The following is a 17,910-nucleotide window of genomic DNA, read 5'->3' as shown; positions in this document are numbered from 1 at the left end:
TGGTTGTGCATTCGCATCGGCCACCACATACAATTCATCACCATTTGATTGTCCCGGGTGTAGTAGTTCGCAAGGCGTCTCCTCCTAACATTCAACCATCAGGATATGCAAAAAGTAAAAATTTAGCCATTACGTTATTGAATGAATTAAAACTCCAAAATTTATATAAGAACATTACTGAATTAAAACTCCAGAATTCACCTCACCTTTAATTCAAGCATTTGTTGAACTCCAGTAGGCGGATGAACTCTAGCAGGTGGTTGAACTCCAGTAGGTTCTTGACCTTCAGTAGGTGGTTGAAGGTCAAGAATTGGTTGGCTTGATGAATCCAAAGGGCTACGGCGGGGCAACTCCAAGCTTTGTAAGCCCATATGTTGTAGGATTGCCTCAGTTATCTCCTTATTCAGTTCTTCTCTCATCGAAGCCATATCTGAAGTTGTTGAAGATGCACTGAAAATTGAGTTGGTGGGCTTACGCCTTTTTCAAGCCAGCACATACCCCTCCAAAAGCTCTTGGATGCCCGGGAGGGTCAGGTCCAAGAGTCATGTACAAGGGATCCTTGTTTAAAACTGTAGAAACCTTGCCTTCGGCACATGCTTGTTGATATTCAACCTTTTTTATGAAAACAATATAGAAAATGACTGTTATATTAATACCAAAGGTAGACAAAATGTATATATATATATATATATATATAAATTCAAATTATTGAAAATCACTCCATTTACTTACTAGTTTATCACAAGCCTCTTTTGTTTTGGGATTAACAATTATATATTTCCCATTTTTGTCGAGACTATGCATCGAACACCACCAACCATTGGCACGGGTGTGCCACTATTGGGGTATAATCCTTTTTCTTTCCATCTCTTCCTCTTTTCTTCATAAGTCTCGGGACCTAGCCGATGACTATGTTTTTTCTTCTTTGCAAAATCTGAACACTTTTGGCGCTTTTCCTACAAAGTATACATGTCAACTTCAATGCAAAATGTAAACAATAAATTTATTAAGTACGTAGGTAGATTGTTTGAAAATTTACCCCTGCATCTGGAGTTGTTTTTTGTGCAACAAAAGCCTCCCATTCACCTGGTGTGATGTGCTTCCAAATGTCAAAAGGGAGCTTTATAGGTGGTGCTTTTTCACCTTCATTTTCACCATCATTTTCTCCTTCATTTTCACCTTTCTTTGCCTTACTTATCTCTCTCTTCTTAGAAATCCAGCCACTCACCAACTTGGCTTTGAAATTTTTGAATCTCATACGTAGATTAGATTAAAAAACGTCCTTCTTAGCTTGGGAAGGTTCAATATGGAATTGATTCTACACAAACAAATAAACATGGAAATGTTATTTAACATGTATAGTCCCGAGCATATATTCTCGAGCACAACACATATGATCAACAACTGAACAGATCAGAAACTGACCTGTTCAGCAGCTGATCTGCTGCTGCTGATCTGCTGTTGAACAGATCAGAAACTGATCTGTTCAGCTGCAGATCAGCAGCAGCAGATCAGCTGCTGAACAGATTAGAAACTGATAAGTTCAGCTACAGATCAGCAGCAACAGATCAGCAGCTGAACAGATCAGTTTCTGATCTGCAGCTGAACTGATCAGTTTCTTATCTGTTCAGCAGGATCATGTCGTTGTTATGTTCGGACGTATTAGTTGTGCATGCCATATTTATGCTCGGACTATTTGCATGCTCTAGTTCGGACATCAAGTACACGATTAGATAAATTTCTAGAATTAAAAATTAAGCTTACCATTGCATCATCCCACAAATTTTTCATCAAGCCCTCGGGTACATCCTCCCATTTCAACAAAATTGATATCTTCCGCATACAAAGGCCTATAAATGTTGCATACTTACGGCGCCACTTACCACAAGGGTTATCGAATTCATTGTACTCCAAGTACATCTCTTCTCTTGCCCCAAGTCCTTTTATTGGCCCTCTCCCCTTTCTCTTCACACGCTTTTTAACACTTTTACTTGTGCTAACTTCATTTGCCACCACATGTCGATGGTTATCAATTGGGGGGCCCTATCGGCCATAACCTCAAACTGCTCAATTCTGTGTAAATATTCATCATATTCACGATCTTCCGGCTCACCTTTATCCTCCTCTACCGCTGCATCATAATCCCCATCCTCACTACGGTCATCGTCATCATCCATCAGCTCTTCCATACTACGGTCATCATTATCATCCATGATAGAGCTATACCTGAAATTAGAGAAACAAAACCACGTCACAAAACAAATACATAATTTGCATAATAATTATCACAATATATAATATGATTCATACGATTAGTTATATGTTTATGAAACTCATTTCAAGTTTGTTATGCACGCCTAAGGGTCATTTGGGTCGATATAGGTCATTTATGGCAAAAAATTGGCATTTTCGATCCCAACTACCAACGAGAAAACCTATATCCACATTCTAAACCTTTTTCATGATTCTTATGATTAGTTATATGATTATAAGACTCATTTCAACTTCGTTATGCACGCCTAAGAGTCATTTGGGTCAATATAGATCATTTATGGCCAAAAATGGCCTTTTCGATCCCAACTACCAACAAACAAACCTAAGTCCAAATTCTAAACCTTTTTCATGATTCATATGATCAGTTATATATTTATAAGACTCATTTCAAGTTCGTTATGCACGTCTACGGGTCATTTGGGTCGATATAGGTCATTTATGGCCAAAAATGGCATTTTCGATCCCAACTAGCAACAAACGAACTTATATTTAAATTCTAAACCTTTTTCATGATTCATATGATTAGTTATATATTTATAAGACTCATTTCAAGTACGTTATGCACGTCTACGGGTCATTTGGGTCGATATAGGTCATTTATGGCCAAAAATGGCATTTTAGATCCCAACTAGCAACAAACGAACTTATATTCAAATTCTAAACCTTTTTCAGGATTCATATTATTATTTATATGATTATGAAACTCATTTCAAATTCGTTATGCCCGCCTATGGTTCATTTGGGTCGATATAGGTCATTAATGGCCAAAATGGCATTTTCGATCCCAACTATCAACAAACGAACTTATATTCAAAGTCTAAACCTTTTTAATGAGTCATATGATTAGTTATATGATTATGAAACTCATTTCAAGTTAGTTACGCACGCCTATGGTTCATTTGGGTCGATATAGGTCATTTATGGCCAAAAATGGCATTTTCGATCCCAACTACCAACAAACGATTTTATATTCAAAGTCTAAACCTTTTTAATGATTCATATGATTAGTTATATGATTATGAAACTCATTTCAAATTCGTTACGCACGCCTATGGTTTATTTGGGTCGATATAGGTCATTTTGAAGGAAATAATGCCCTTGGTCCAAGTATGCATTCTATGTTAAGTCTAATAAATGCGGTTCAGTATTAATTAACAAGTTAATAAATCAGTGAGATCAAGTGAGTTGAATGCCTAGCTAGAGGCCGCTTCAGTTCAAGTGGAATTAATGATATTAATCCACAGCTTACTCTTGACTGAACCCGTAGGGTCACACAAATAGTACGTAAACGGATCAAGTATTTAATAGCATTAAATACTACATCTATGAATATTCGGAACCGACGGATCTTGGTTTCAGTGGGAGCTAAGATCGTCACAGGCAAGGAATGAATACTCCGGAAACGATGATATTGCCGGAAACGGAAATATGGATCGTATCGGAAATATAAATATTATCCAAGTCGTAGATGTTGCCGGAAACGGAAACATGGTACGTGTCGGAAAATATTATCGGAAATGGAAATATTGCCCGAATCGGAAATATTGCCGGAAACGGAAATATTGTCAGAATCGGAAATATTACCGGAATCGGAAAATAATTCCGGAATCGGAAATATTAAATATTGTTCGTATCGGAAATGAATTCCGGAATCGGAAAATTTAATCGGAAGCGCATCGTACGAATAAGCATCGGACGAGGCCTGCCGGACGAGACCCAGCACGAAGCCAGGCCATCGCCCAGCAAGCCAAGCGCGCCGCACAAACAGCCACGCCAGGCCCAGCGCAAGGCCAGGCCCAGCAGGCTGCGCGCAGCGCGCAGCGCGCAGCGCGCGCGGGCGCTGAGTGGGCTGCTGCTCGCGCGCACGCATGGGGCCCATCGTGGCTGCCGTGCGTGTGTGTGCAAGTGTTTGTGTTCGTGCACGTTTCCTAAAACATGCAGAGTTCGGTTAATGATTAAATTCCTAATTCTATTTGATAAATTAATTAAATTAGAGTTCTTATAGGATTCTAGGTTTAATTAATTTGTATCTGAATAGGATTTCGATTCCCTTTCCATACCGCTATAAATATGAGGCTAGGGCTCACAATTTATAACACAAGTTTCAAAGTATTCAAAGTGAGTTTTTGAGAGAAAAATTCAGTCACACATTTGCCTATAAAGTGCCGAAAATAATAGTACCTTAAGGGCGATTCTAGTTGGTCAATCTTAAGGCGGATCCGGACGTGCTGTGGACTATCTACGGAGGGACGACACTTGGAGTCCTAAAGACTTGTTCTTGTTCGGTTCGGGCGCAGCTAGGGAAGGCACGCAACAAAGAGTATGCATCTAATCTATGCTAAATGATTATGTGTAAATAATATGTTTTCCTGGGTTTATGGTTTTTCCGCATGATTTATGAATTGTCATATGTATCATAACCTAACAGTGGTATCACGAGCCCCTTATTATTTTCATAATCTAAATTGCATGAACATGGTTAAATATTACAAATTTGCAAGAATTAAAAGGGGTGATTAATTTTCGTAATTGTTAATTAATTGCAAATTGCGTTTATTTAATTATACGTACGCAGTTTTTCGGCAGTTTCTTCGTTACTCATCCGAATTGAGTGATTTTTGTGTCAATTCCGCATGTAAAAGGCATTCTAAAATATTGACAAAAATCGTATTTTTCTGCCGAACCCAGAATTCTCAAATTCGAAGCCTAACTATGACTTTTCGAAGGTTTTAGTTTTTCGAATGCAAAATTTCGTAAATTTAAGATGTTAAATTAAATATTTGCGATTCTTGTTGATAAATCTTGAATTTTTGATTGACCTACTGCATATGTTTAACAAGTTTGAATGCCTAGTCTTGTTAATTATGCAATCTAATTTGTAATTATGATTAATTTGTTGAAAATTAGAATAATTTAGAATTAATTTGATTTTCATAATTAATTGTAATTTAATTAGAAACCTATGATTAAAAACCACCATAAAAATTGTAAATTTACGATAAATTTTAAATTTTTATGACCTAGACTTGAACCCATAACAATCGGAAATCAATTGGATAATAAATTTTCGATTTTTCGCCCTAAAATTATGAAATTAATATTATTTATTAATTTGTCATTAATTTTAAATATAAATTTTAAATTTTTATGCGATTCGTTCATATAACTTGCACGCACGAAGCAATGGACGCTTCGTGTTACCCTTAAGGGGTGTTGTATAATGCGGGCATGCGACGACGAGCAAGGGAGCTCGTCGCCCATGCGGCACGAATGCAATGAGCAAGGGCGTAGTGCACGAGCACAAGGCAGTAGCCCTGCCTTGTGTCGTGTGCCACGACCAATGGACGAATGGGCATGGGCGTAGGGCGAGCCAAGGCAGTCGCGTGTGGGCAGCAAGCGAGCTGCGCCACAACGCGCGCTGCCTCGCACAAGAGCACGCAGCCTCGCGCGCAGCGAGCGCAAGCTCGCGTGCCACGAGCGCTGCGCCTAGCATTGCTCGAGCGCACAGCGAGCGATGTCGCCCGCTCAGCGAGCGATGTCGCGCGCCCAGCGAGCGATGGCTCGCGCGCCCAGCGAGCGATGTCGCGCGCCCAGCGAGCGATGTCGCGCGCGCACTGCGAGCGATAGCCCGCGTGCGATGAGCGCTGGCGCGCGCAGCGAGCACCAATGCGTGCGGAGGCTTGCGATAGGGATGCAGCAGCTATGCGACGAGCGCATGGGCTGCGCGCACATGGCCAGCAATGGCTGTGTGCGTGCGGCCCATGGGCGTGCTACGCGTAGGGTGTTTGCGTTACGATTAGATCGTTTTGAATGTTTAATTTGAAAATTTCAGTTCACGTAATTTTAATTAATTTTAAAATTAATAATTTAAATTATTTTCTTGGATTTTAATTTTGAATATTATAATTATAATAAATGTTATTTATTCTAATTATTTTACTAAAATTAAAATCATGAATTAATTTAAATGCGACTGAAATTAAATTAAACTTTTTGGATTCAATTATAAATTTATATGAGCTTTAAATTTTAATTAAATTTGTATGTTTCCGGTTAGACTAGAAATACATTTTTATGTTTAAAATTGGTAAAGCATATGAATTTATTGGTTTAAGTGGGAGCGCTTTTTAGTCATAAACTCTTGATTAGGTCTACAAATCCTTAAGGTTAAAACAACTTGATTAGAATTAATAAGGACTGAATAATTGGTAGATTATTGGTGCCCTTGATTAATTGCTGCAAATGTTTACGTGATGCATAATGTGTTTTACTAACCAGCTATGTGGGCCATTCATGATAATGAATGGGTGAATGGTATATATTGTATATGTACTGTTTTGCAGGTTATGAAGTGACTAGTATGGCCAAATAGGATAGAAAATATGGTCTGCGTACCATTAATTTGAATGTAATTGGTCTAAAGTACCAAAGTTATTTTTCAATTCAAATATGGTCTGCGAACCATCAAATAGTTGTAATTAGTTATAGCTTATCCTATTTGAAGAAAATGGTGCCTCCCACGGAGATTTTCAAGACGGACTTTGAAGTCAAAGCTTCAAGATGAAGTCGGGCCATACTAGATCACAAATATCTTATGCATGTTTTAAGTTATTTATTGTTTTAAATATGTCTTAAAATGCATGAGATCAAAAGCTTGATTATGTTGCATGATTAAGGATTTTAGTTCACTTAAAATCTAACCAACATAGTAAGAGCCTTAAGTTCCAAACTTAAAAATTGAGTTAAAAGGTGCCATGCCAAAATATACACTTGCTTGGATATCCTTTACATCAATCTAGTAATAGTTTTCGCTCAGCGAGGTGTTACTTATTGGTCCTAAAGGGGCAAGGTACACAAATAATTGTGAGTACATGTTAGTTTTGGTGAAACTCAACGATATAAGTAAGGAGTCCTTTTATGTCGTGGCAAATTCGATAGGTTTACCTAATAAGTTCTTAGACGTACCTATCAACCAAGAATAGTTTCTAGACTATTAGCAAAAGGCTTTTGCTTACCTAAGATGTTCTAGGATTAAGTCGACAAACTGTGCTTAGTTCTTCAATGATTTTAGGATCTTGGAATCATTTTATTCACACCTGCCGGAACACATAATTTGAATAAAATGCTTAATAAACATTGAATTATGCATGTATGCTAGAATTTAAGTTTATTAAGAGAAACTGTGAATGGTTATTTATTTGTTTATTCTTTTCAATTGTAGTTTTTAATATGGCAAACAACAATTCATTCAACATTCGATCAATTCTCGAAAAGGAGAAGTTGAACGGGAAAAACTTCCTTGACTGGCAAAGGAACTTGCAAATAGTTCTTATGCAGGAAGAAAAGGAGTATGTCCTAGATGAGGCGATGCCCGAAGCTGCAGGCGACGGGGTCACTCAGGCAGCCCTCAATCGTTGGATTGATGCCAACAAGGATGTGAAATGTCTAATGCTCGCCACCATGAGTGCGGATCTGCAGAAAACGTTCATCAACTCAGATGCTTTCACAATCATCAGTGAGTTGAAGAACATGTTCCAAGATCTGGCTCGAGTCGAAAGATTCGAGACTCATAGGCAAATTCTTGAGACCAAGCTTAAGAAAGGCGAGCCCGTAAGTCCACATGTTCTCAAAATGATTGGACTCATTGAGCATATGAGTCGGCTGGATCAGCAATTTTCTCAGGAAATGGCTATAGACACCATCCTCCATTCTCTTCATAGCGGGTATGATCAGTTCAAACTGAACTACAGTATGAATAGTCTGGACAAAACGCTCACTGAGCTTCACGGTATGCTGAAGACCGCTGAAAAGACGCTCAAAAGTGATAAGCAGGATGTGCTTATGGTGCGTGGGGGCAAGTTCAAGAAATCTGGAAAGAAGAGGAATGCTAAGAAAGGTGGCAACAAAGCCAGCCCAACTAAGCAAACTGGCGCCAAATCTGCAAAGAGAAAGGTCAGTCAACCCACTTCTGAATCCGAATTCTTCTACTGCAAGAAGAAGGGGCATTGGAAGAGAGATTGCTTGAAGCTAAAGGAAGATCAGAAGAACGGAACAGTCGTTCCATCTTCAGGTATTTTCGTTATAGACTGTATACTTGCTAATTCAACTTCTTGGGTATTAGATACAGGTTGTGGCTCACACTTATGTTCCAATCCACAGGGACTAAGAAGAAGTAGAAAGTTAAGCAAGGGTGAAGTCGACCTACGAGTGGGAAATGGAGCACGGATTGCTGCATTAGCTGTAGGAACTTACTATTTGTCGTTGCCCTCCGGGCTAGTTTTGGAACTGGAAGAATGTTTCCATGTTCCAAGTCTTACTAAAAACATCATTTCAGTTTCTTGCTTAGATGCTAAGGGATTTTCCTTTATAATAAAAGACAATAGTTGTTCGTTTTATTTTAAAGAGATGTTTTATGGATCTGCTAGATTAGTCAATGGACTTTATTTATTAGATCACGACAAACAAGTATATAACATAAATACCAAAAAGGCCAAAAAGGATGATTCAGATCTCACCAATCTGTGGCATTGTCGATTAGGCCATATAAACTTGAAACGCTTAGAAAGACTTCAAAGAGAAGGAATTCTAGAACCATTTGACTTAGAGGATTATGGTAAATGCGAATCATGTTTACTTGGCAAAATGACAAAGCAACCTTTCTCTAAAGTTGGAGAAAGAGCAAATGAACTATTGGGTTTAATCCATACAGATGTATGTGGACGAATGAGTACAAATGCTAGAGGTGGTTTCAGCTACTTTATCACTTTCACTGATGACTTCAGTAGGTATGGTTATGTCTACCTAATGAAGCATAAGTCTGAATCCTTTGACAAATTCAAGGAATTTCAGAGTGAAGTAGAGAATCAATTAGGCAAGAAGATTAAGGCACTGCGGTCTGATAGAGGCGGTGAATATCTGAGCTATGAATTTGATGACCATCTGAAAGAATGTGGAATTCTATCAGAATTGACTCCTCCTGGAACACCACAATGGAACGGTGTGTCAGAACGGAGGAACAGAACCTTGCTAGACATGGTCAGGTCAATGATGGGTCAGGCCGAACTTCCATTAGAATTTTGGGGACATGCACTAAATACAGCTGCACTCACTATAAATAGAGCTCCGTCTAAAGCTGTCGAAAAGACTCCATACGAATTATGGTTTGGAAATCCTCCAAATGTGTCTTTTCCTAAGATTTGGGGATGTGAAGTATACGTCAAACGATTAATTTCAGACAAACTTCATCCAAAATCTGACAAATGTATCCTTGTGGGCTATCCAAAGGAAACAAAGGGGTATTACTTCTACAATACATCTGAGAACAAAGTGTTTGTTGCTCGAGATGGTGTCTTTTTGGAGAAGGATCACATTTCCAAAATGACAAGTGGGAGAAAAAGTAGACCTCGAAGAAATTCGAGTCGAACAACAAACTCTAGAGAATGCTCAAGATGACATTCAGGATGAAACTCAGAGATCTTTAGAAGAATCTGGTGAGAATCATGGTCAATCTAGAAATGTTACCCCGCGTAGATCGCAAAGATATAGATCTCAACCGGAAAGGTACTTAGGTATTTTGACGAACGAGAGCTATGACGTTCTATTACTTGAAAGTGATGAACCTGCGACTTACAAGCAAGCTATGACGAGCCCTAGCTCCAAACAATGGCAAGAAGCCATGCAATCTGAATTAGACTCCATGTCTGAAAACCAAGTATGGGATTTGGTCGATTTGCCAGATGGCTACCAAGCCATTGGAAGCAAATGGGTTTTCAAACTCAAAAAGGACAAGGATGGGAAACTTGAAGTTTTCAAAGCTAGATTGGTTGCAAAAGGTTACAGGCAAGTCCACGGTGTGGATTACGATGAAACCTTTTCACCAGTTGCAATGCTAAAGTCTATTCGAATAATGTTAGCAATCGCTGCATATTACGATTACGAAATATGGCAGATGGATGTCAAAACTGCTTTCTTAAACGGCGTTTTAACAGAAACTGTGATTATGACACAGCGTGAAGGTTTTGAGGATCCAAAGAATGCTAAAAAGGTATGCAAGCTAAAGAAGTCAATCTACGGATTGAAGCAGGCATCCAGGAGCTGGAATATACGTTTTGATGAAGCAGTCAGTGACTTTGGTTTCATCAAGAACGCGGACGAATCTTGTGTATACAAGAAGGTCAGTGGGAGCAAAATTGCTTTCCTAGTATTATATGTCGACGACATATTGCTTATCGGAAATGACATTCCTATGTTGAACTCTGTCAAGATTTGGCTTGGGAAATGTGTTTCGATGAAGGATCTAGGAGAAGCACAGTACATATTGGGCATCAAGATTTACAGAGATAGATCTAAAAGGATGATTGGACTTAGTCAAAGCACTTATATCAATAAGGTGCTTGATAGGTTCAAGATGGCGGACTCCAAGCGAGGCTACCTACCCATGTCTCATGGAATGACTCTAAGCAAGACTCAGTGCCCAAAAACACTTGATGAGCGTAGACGAATGAATGGGATTCCATATGCATCATTGATTGGTTCAATAATGTATGCTATGATATGTACACGCCCGGATGTTGCGTACGCACTCAGTGCTACGAGCAGATACCAGTCAGACCCAGGAGAGGCGCATTGGACTGCTGCCAAGAACATTCTGAAGTACCTGAAAAGGCACAAAGATGACTTCCTGGTCTATGGTGGAGATGATGAATTAATTGTTAAAGGCTATACGGACGCAAGTTTCCAAACCGACAAAGATGATTTCAGATCACAGTCTGGGTTTGTCTTCTGCCTCAACGGAGGAGCAGTAAGCTGGAAAAGTGCTAAGCAAAGCACCATTGCGAATTCTACAACTGAAGCGGAGTACATTGCTGCACATGAAGCAGCAAAGGAAGCTATATGGCTAAGGAAGTTCATAGGAGAACTTGGTGTAGTCCCCTCCATTAAAGGACCAATAGCCCTGTATTGTGATAATAACGGAGCTATTGCACAGGCAAAAGAGCCTAGACACCACCAGAGAGTCAAGCATGTACTTCGTAGATTTCACCTTCTACGAGAGTTCGTTGAAAGAAAAGAAGTCGAGATAAGCAAAATTGGAACTGATGACAACATATCAGATCCATTAACTAAACCTCTGCCGCAGGCGAAGCACAACTCGCACACTGCAGCTATGGGAATCAAGCATATTGGAGAATGGCTTTGATGTCTCTGTTTAATGTTTTAAAGTTTTAGAGTTTAAATCTTTGTAAAACATTATTGGTTAATCATTCACAATAAATGAAAAGAATTCATTTTTCCATTTAATTTGTGGTTTATTAAATGATGAGTCCCTTCAATTTGACGATATATTCAAGATAGACTGTCAGGACCAGTCCTGTGACTAAGAAATGTCTATCAAGTGAACTTGAATGTCAAAGGTTGAAAATGGTCCCTAATCGGAGTTTTCTATAAAATTGGACGCATAGAAAACGTTAGACGATTAGAATGCAAGATGACTAGTAGTTCTGTTTCTTGAACTATGTGGACATGGCAATGTCATAATCATTTGCATAGATACTTACTTTGGGAAGACTAGTATCGGACGAGACCTATGAAACTTTACTGTAAGAGATGAAAGTCTGTCATAAGTAAATTTCATTAAATTATTAGACACTAAATCCTCAATACCTGAGTGATTTGAAGATTACTTGTTTGAGAACTGGTTGCTTTGACGTTGACCAACCGTCGCACCGTAAAAGGAGGCTATAAAGGCAACGCTCAGGTAATCACCTATCAAACGAAGTCTAATCTCAAGATCGCAAGATTGGGATTGTCCTCCCATAAATCGGGATGAGATGCTTAAAAGTTGTACAAGGCCACTCGGAGAGCTAGAAACTGTGAAATGCATGGCCGTGCTCGGATGAATCATAGGCTATGATTATCTGTTTATTTGATCAGTTGAACTCTGAAACCGAGGAACACCTCTGGACATAATAAGGATGACAACTCTTACCTTATGTTCAAGAGCAAGCATCGAGCGACAAAGGAATTAGGAAATGCACACTTGTCCCTAAGGACAAGTGGGAGACTAAAGGAAATAATGCCCTTGGTCCAAGTATGCATTCTATGTTAAGTCTAATAAATGCGGTTCAGTATTAATTAACAAGTTAATAAATCAGTGAGATCAAGTGAGCTGAATGCCTAGCTAGAGGCCGCTTCAGTTCAAGTGGAATTAATGATATTAATCCACAGCTTACTCTTGACTGAACCCGTAGGGTCACACAAATAGTACGTAAACGGATCAAGTATTTAATAGCATTAAATACTCCATCTATGAATATTCGGAACCGACGGATCTTGGTTTCAGTGGGAGCTAAGATCGTCACAGGCAAGGAATGAATACTCCGGAAACGATGATATTGCCGGAAACGGAAATATGGATCGTATCGGAAATATAAATATTATCCAAGTCGTAGATGTTGCCGGAAACGGAAACATGGTACGTGTCGGAAAATATTATCGGAAATGGAAATATTGCCAGAATCGGAAATATTGCCGGAAACGGAAATATTGTCAGAATCGGAAATATTACCGGAATCGGAAAATAATTCCGGAATCGGAAATATTAAATATTGTTCGTATCGGAAATGAATTCCGGAATCGGAAAATTTAATCGGAAGCGCATCGTACGAATAAGCATCGGACGAGGCCTGCCGGACGAGGCCCAGCACGAAGCCAGGCCATCGCCCAGCAAGCCAAGCGCGCCGCACAAACAGCCACGCCAGGCCCAGCGCAAGGCCAGGCCCAGTAGGCTGCGCGCAGCGCGCAGCGCGCACAGCGCGCACAGCACGCGCAGCGCGCAGCGCGCGCGGGCGCTGAGTGGGCTGCTGCTCGCGCGCACGCATGGGGCCCATCGTGGCTGCCGTGCGTGTGTGTGCAAGTGTTTGTGTTCGTGCACGTTTCCTAAAACATGCAGAGTTCGGTTAATGATTAAATTCCTAATTCTATTTGATAAATTAATTAAATTAGAGTTCTTATAGGATTCTAGGTTTAATTAATTTGTATCTGAATAGGATTTCGATTCCCCTTCCATACCGCTATAAATATGAGGCTAGGGCTCACAATTTATAACACAAGTTTCAAAGTATTCAAAGTGAGTTTTTGAGAGAAAAATTCAGTCACACATTTGCCTATAAAGTGCCGAAAATAATAGTACCTTAAGGGCGATTCTAGTTGGTCAATCTTAAGGCGGATCCGGACGTGCTGTGGACTATCTACGGAGGGACGACACTTGGAGTCCTAAAGACTTGTTCTTGTTCGGTTCGGGCGCAGCTAGGGAAGGCACGCAACAAAGATTATGCATCTAATCTATGCTAAATGATTATGTGTAAATAATATGTTTTCCTGGGTTTATGGTTTTTCCGCATGATTTATGAATTGTCATATGTATCATAACCTAACACATTTATGGCCAAAAATGGCATTTTCGATCCCAACTACCAACAAACGAACTTATATTCAAAGTCTAAACCTTTTTAATGATTCATATGATTAGTTATATGATTATGAAACTCATTTCAAGTTCGTTACGCACGCCTATGGTTCATTTGGGTTTATATAGGTTATTTATGGCCAAAAATGGCATTTTCGATCCCAACTACCAACAAACGAACTTATATTCAAAGTCTAAACCTTTTTAATGATTCATATTATTATTTATATGATTATGAAACTCATTTCAAGTTCGTTACGCACGCATATGGTTCATTTGGGTCGATATAAGTCATTTATGGCAAAAAATGGCATTTTCGATCCCAACTACCAACAAACAAACCTATATCCACATTATAAACCTTTTTCATGATTCTTATGATTAGTTATATGATTATAAGACTCATTTCAAGTTCGTTATGCACGCCTAAGGGTCTTTTGGGTCGATATAGGTCATTTATGGCCAAAAATAGCATTTTCGATCCCAACTACCAACAAACGAACCTATATCCAAATTCTAAACCTTTTTCATGATTCATATTATTAGTTATATGATTATGAAACTTATTTCAAGTTCGTTATGCACGCCTATGGTTCATTTGGGTCGATATAGGTCATTTATGGCCAAAAATGGCATTTTCGATCCCAACTACCAACAAACGAACCTATATCCACATCCTAAACCTTTTTCATGATTCTTATGATTAGGTAAATTATTATAACACTCATTTCAAGTACGTTATGCACGCCTATGGGTCATTTGGGTCGATATAGGTCATTTATGGCAAAAAATGGCATTTTCGATCTCAAATCTAAACAAATGAACCTAAGTCCAAATTCTAAACCTTTTTTATGTGTCATATGCTTAGTTAGATGTTTCTAAGATTCATTTCAAGTTATTTATGCATAGCTAAGGTTCATTTGGCTCAATATAGGTCATATATGGCCTAAAATGGCATATATTGTCTAAATTCTAAACATTTCATCCATAAGCACACAGAGAAAATAGTCAAACTTATATTAAAATAAATGAACCTAAAAATAGAGCAAGACTACGAGGCCAAAGCCCAAATAGTCAGGCTCAAAATATGTACAATAAAAAATCCAAAATACCAAAATACGTACAATACAAACTACCCATAGCTAAAATGTGACTATTCGCCCAATATAGTAACTTTAGGTTACAAATTTCAACACAACACAATACACAAGTACATTGCATCAATATAGTTTTCTTCAGTACACAATATACAAGTCTTGCACCACCAACACAATACACAAGTCTTGCACCACCAACTGCTCCTTGTTGGTTGTTTCTTCAGGCTGGTTTGAAGTCGCCTCTTGTGTTTTCTTGATTCATGTATTGTAGACCAATTGAACATGTGTCCTGTTAGTACAGTCCAACACACAGTGACAAGACCTAAATTAAAAATCTAGATGTTGTGCCAATTTAACTTGTTTAGTTCATACCTCTAACCCTTGTTAGATTTTGTCATCAACAAGTATTCCTTCTGTGTGATCTGAACGCATGTAATTTGTGTCATTATCCACATTGTTTGTCACTTCAGTTTCGGTATTGGTGAAAGGAGGTGTATCATCAAAAGCATCATACTCGTCCTCATCCTCAACATCACCGACACCGAGGATGTTTCTCTTTCCCGGTACAACAATTGACCACTTCTTATCGGCAGGGTCGGTTATATAAAATATTTGCTTAGCTTGTGATACAAGTATAAATGGCTCTTCAGTCTCACGCAAACGACCCAGGTCTACATGAGTGAACCCACAAGGATCATCCCTTTTTACACACCTCTTATTATTATCAGCCCACTTGCACCAAAACAGACCAACAGTCAATTTTGTTCCGTACTTACGCTCCCATATATCTTGGACTCGCCCATAGTAAGACAACTCGGCATCAACCGGATATCTATCCTTAGAACTAGCATACTCTCTTGATGACACCACAAGGGAGACACCACTATTTTGCACTGACAAGGACTTCTGATCTTGGCGCTCGGTCCAAAATGTGTATCCATTGACATCATAACCCTGATATGACTGCACGACTTCCCGAGGACTAAGAGATAGATATTGAACAGTTTCACAAACAGTATTGCCATCTACCTCTATTTCACCCATTACCTTATCTTGGAACCATGTAATGAACTCTCTATTATGCAATTGCGTCAATTCTCTTTCCCCTTTGGAAGGGTATTCATTAGCCAATTCCTGCTTATGCATCACCAAATACGGGTGGACGGCTAGAATATTATGCAACACATATAAGTGAGCTTGTAATAGCTTATGCGTAGGAGGTGAGATCAATTTTGACCCAATTGTACCCTTGCCTTCTAGTCTTCCCTCGTGCCGAGATGTAGGAAGTCCAATCGGTTCAAGTTTTTCTAAATACTCGGCCACCAAATTTCCAACTTCTTCACCCACGTTGCCTGACTCATACTACCTTCTGGTTGTGCAGGATTCCTCAGTTTATCTTGTAAAACACCCATGTGTCTCTCAAAAGGATAACACCACCTCAAGAACACTGGACCGCACAACTTAATTTCTCGAACAAGATGGCAAATTAAATGAACCATTATGTCAAAGAACGTAGGTGGAAAATACATCTCAAATTCGCATAATGTTTGGATTACTTTGTTCTGAAGTTCATCGAGTGTTGATGGATCAAGCACTTTGCTACATATCGTATTGAAAAATGAACAAAGACTAGTAATTGTATGTCTCACATTCTTTGGAATTATCCCACGAATTTCAATGGGTAAGAAGGTTTGCATCATGATATGACAATCGTGAGATTTCATATTTGTCAACTTCAACTCGCCATTTAAAGACACAAATCTTTTCATGTTCAATGAGTACCCCGAGGGAGCCTTAATGACATACAAGCACTCACAAAATAACCGTTTTTCTAATTCGGACAATGTGTAACAAGTCGGAGGCAAGTATAGGTATTCTTCTTCCCTTTGTCGTTTCCCTTTTCTTTGCCTTTGCCTTTGCCTTTTGTCTTGGCACCCCCTGTTTCCATTTCCTTCCTTCTATTATTTCCCGAAGTCTGAGGCCACAGCTCTGGACGAAGCCCCTTACTTTTAAAGTATTCTCGCACTCCCTTGGTATCCTTTGTCTTGCCCAATATATTCATAAGTGTCCCAAGAATTGCTTCACAAAAAATTTTCTCGATATGCATGACGTCAAGACAATGCCTAACCGGTAGATCTTTCCAATATGGAAGTTTCCAGAACACATACTCTTTTTTCCATAATCCAGTTGTACCCCTGTCTTTCACTGACTTGCCGAAAACCGTTTCAACACCCTTGACCCGCTCACAAACTTCCTTACCAGTCAACGCTCTACGGGAGACATCCATCTCAACATCCCCATCGAATGTTGTCTTCAACTTACGATAGGGATGATCACGTCTAAGAAGCCTTTGCGTTCGCAAGAACACATATTTGTGACATTCAGAAATATATTTGGATTGTGTATCATCTTCACAAGTCAAGCATGCTTTCATTCCTTTGTTCTTGTACCCGGATAAGTTACCATAAGCAGGGAAGTCATTGATGGTGCAAAAAAGCATTGCACGCAATCTAAATGTCTCATTTGCATGTGCATCAAATACGGAAACCCCTTCATCCCACATCTTTCTCAAATCATCAACGAGAGGTTCAAGGTAGATATCTATGTCGTTTCCCGGTTGTTTAGGCCCCAATATTAGAAGCGACAACATGATGTACTTGTGTTTCATACACAACCAAGGAGGTAAATTATATATGACTAAAAGTACTGGCCATGTACTATGTTGGGAGCTAAGAGTGCCAAATGGATTCATCCCATACGTACATAACCCAAGCCTCAAATTTCGAGGTTCCTTACCAAAAGTGTCATGAAGCTCGTCAGTAGTCTTCCACTGGAGAGAATCAGCAGGATGTCTAAGCAAACCATCTTTCTTCCTTCGATCAGGATCTGCATGCCACCTCAAATTCCTTGCCTCTTTTTTTATCAAAAACAAGCGCTTGAATCTCGGTATTATGGGAAGATACCACAACACCTTAGCTGGGTACTGTAGGGTGCAATATTTAAAGGCGTTATTGAAATTGCAATATTGAAGTACGTAATTGAAAGGTGCGATATTGAAATTGTACTATTGAATTT

At 39.2% G+C, this 17,910-nt stretch overlaps 1 protein-coding gene across 1 annotated transcript; it reads right to left on the bottom strand.

Moving 5' to 3' along the window:
• Nucleotides 1-15,219: 15,219 nt before the first annotated feature.
• On the bottom strand, nt 15,220-16,604 carry LOC130463003 (uncharacterized). Its single transcript, XM_056832013.1, has 2 exons — nt 16,151-16,604; nt 15,220-16,001 (listed from the first exon to the last, which is right to left on the bottom strand). Exons 1-2 carry the CDS (start codon nt 16,602-16,604, stop codon nt 15,220-15,222), a joined length of 1,236 nt encoding a protein of 411 aa, XP_056687991.1.
• Nucleotides 16,605-17,910: the final 1,306 nt, after the last annotated feature.

Source organism: Spinacia oleracea, chromosome 6 (assembly GCF_020520425.1).
Source record: "Spinacia oleracea cultivar Varoflay chromosome 6, BTI_SOV_V1, whole genome shotgun sequence".
Taxonomy (NCBI): Eukaryota; Viridiplantae; Streptophyta; class Magnoliopsida; order Caryophyllales; family Amaranthaceae; genus Spinacia; species Spinacia oleracea.
The sequence above is the reverse complement of the archived record's forward strand: the minus strand, read 5'-3'. Positions and strand labels throughout refer to the sequence as shown.

Coding starts and splice junctions, on each gene's coding strand:
- LOC130463003 (XM_056832013.1), bottom strand. CDS start 16,604: ATGAAAAGATTTGTGTCTTTAAATGGCGAGTTGAAGTTGACAAATATG. Junction 16,002..16,150: donor GTTGGAAATTTGGTGGCCGA/GTATTTAGAAAA, acceptor ATAATATTCTAG/CCGTCCACCCGTATTTGGTG.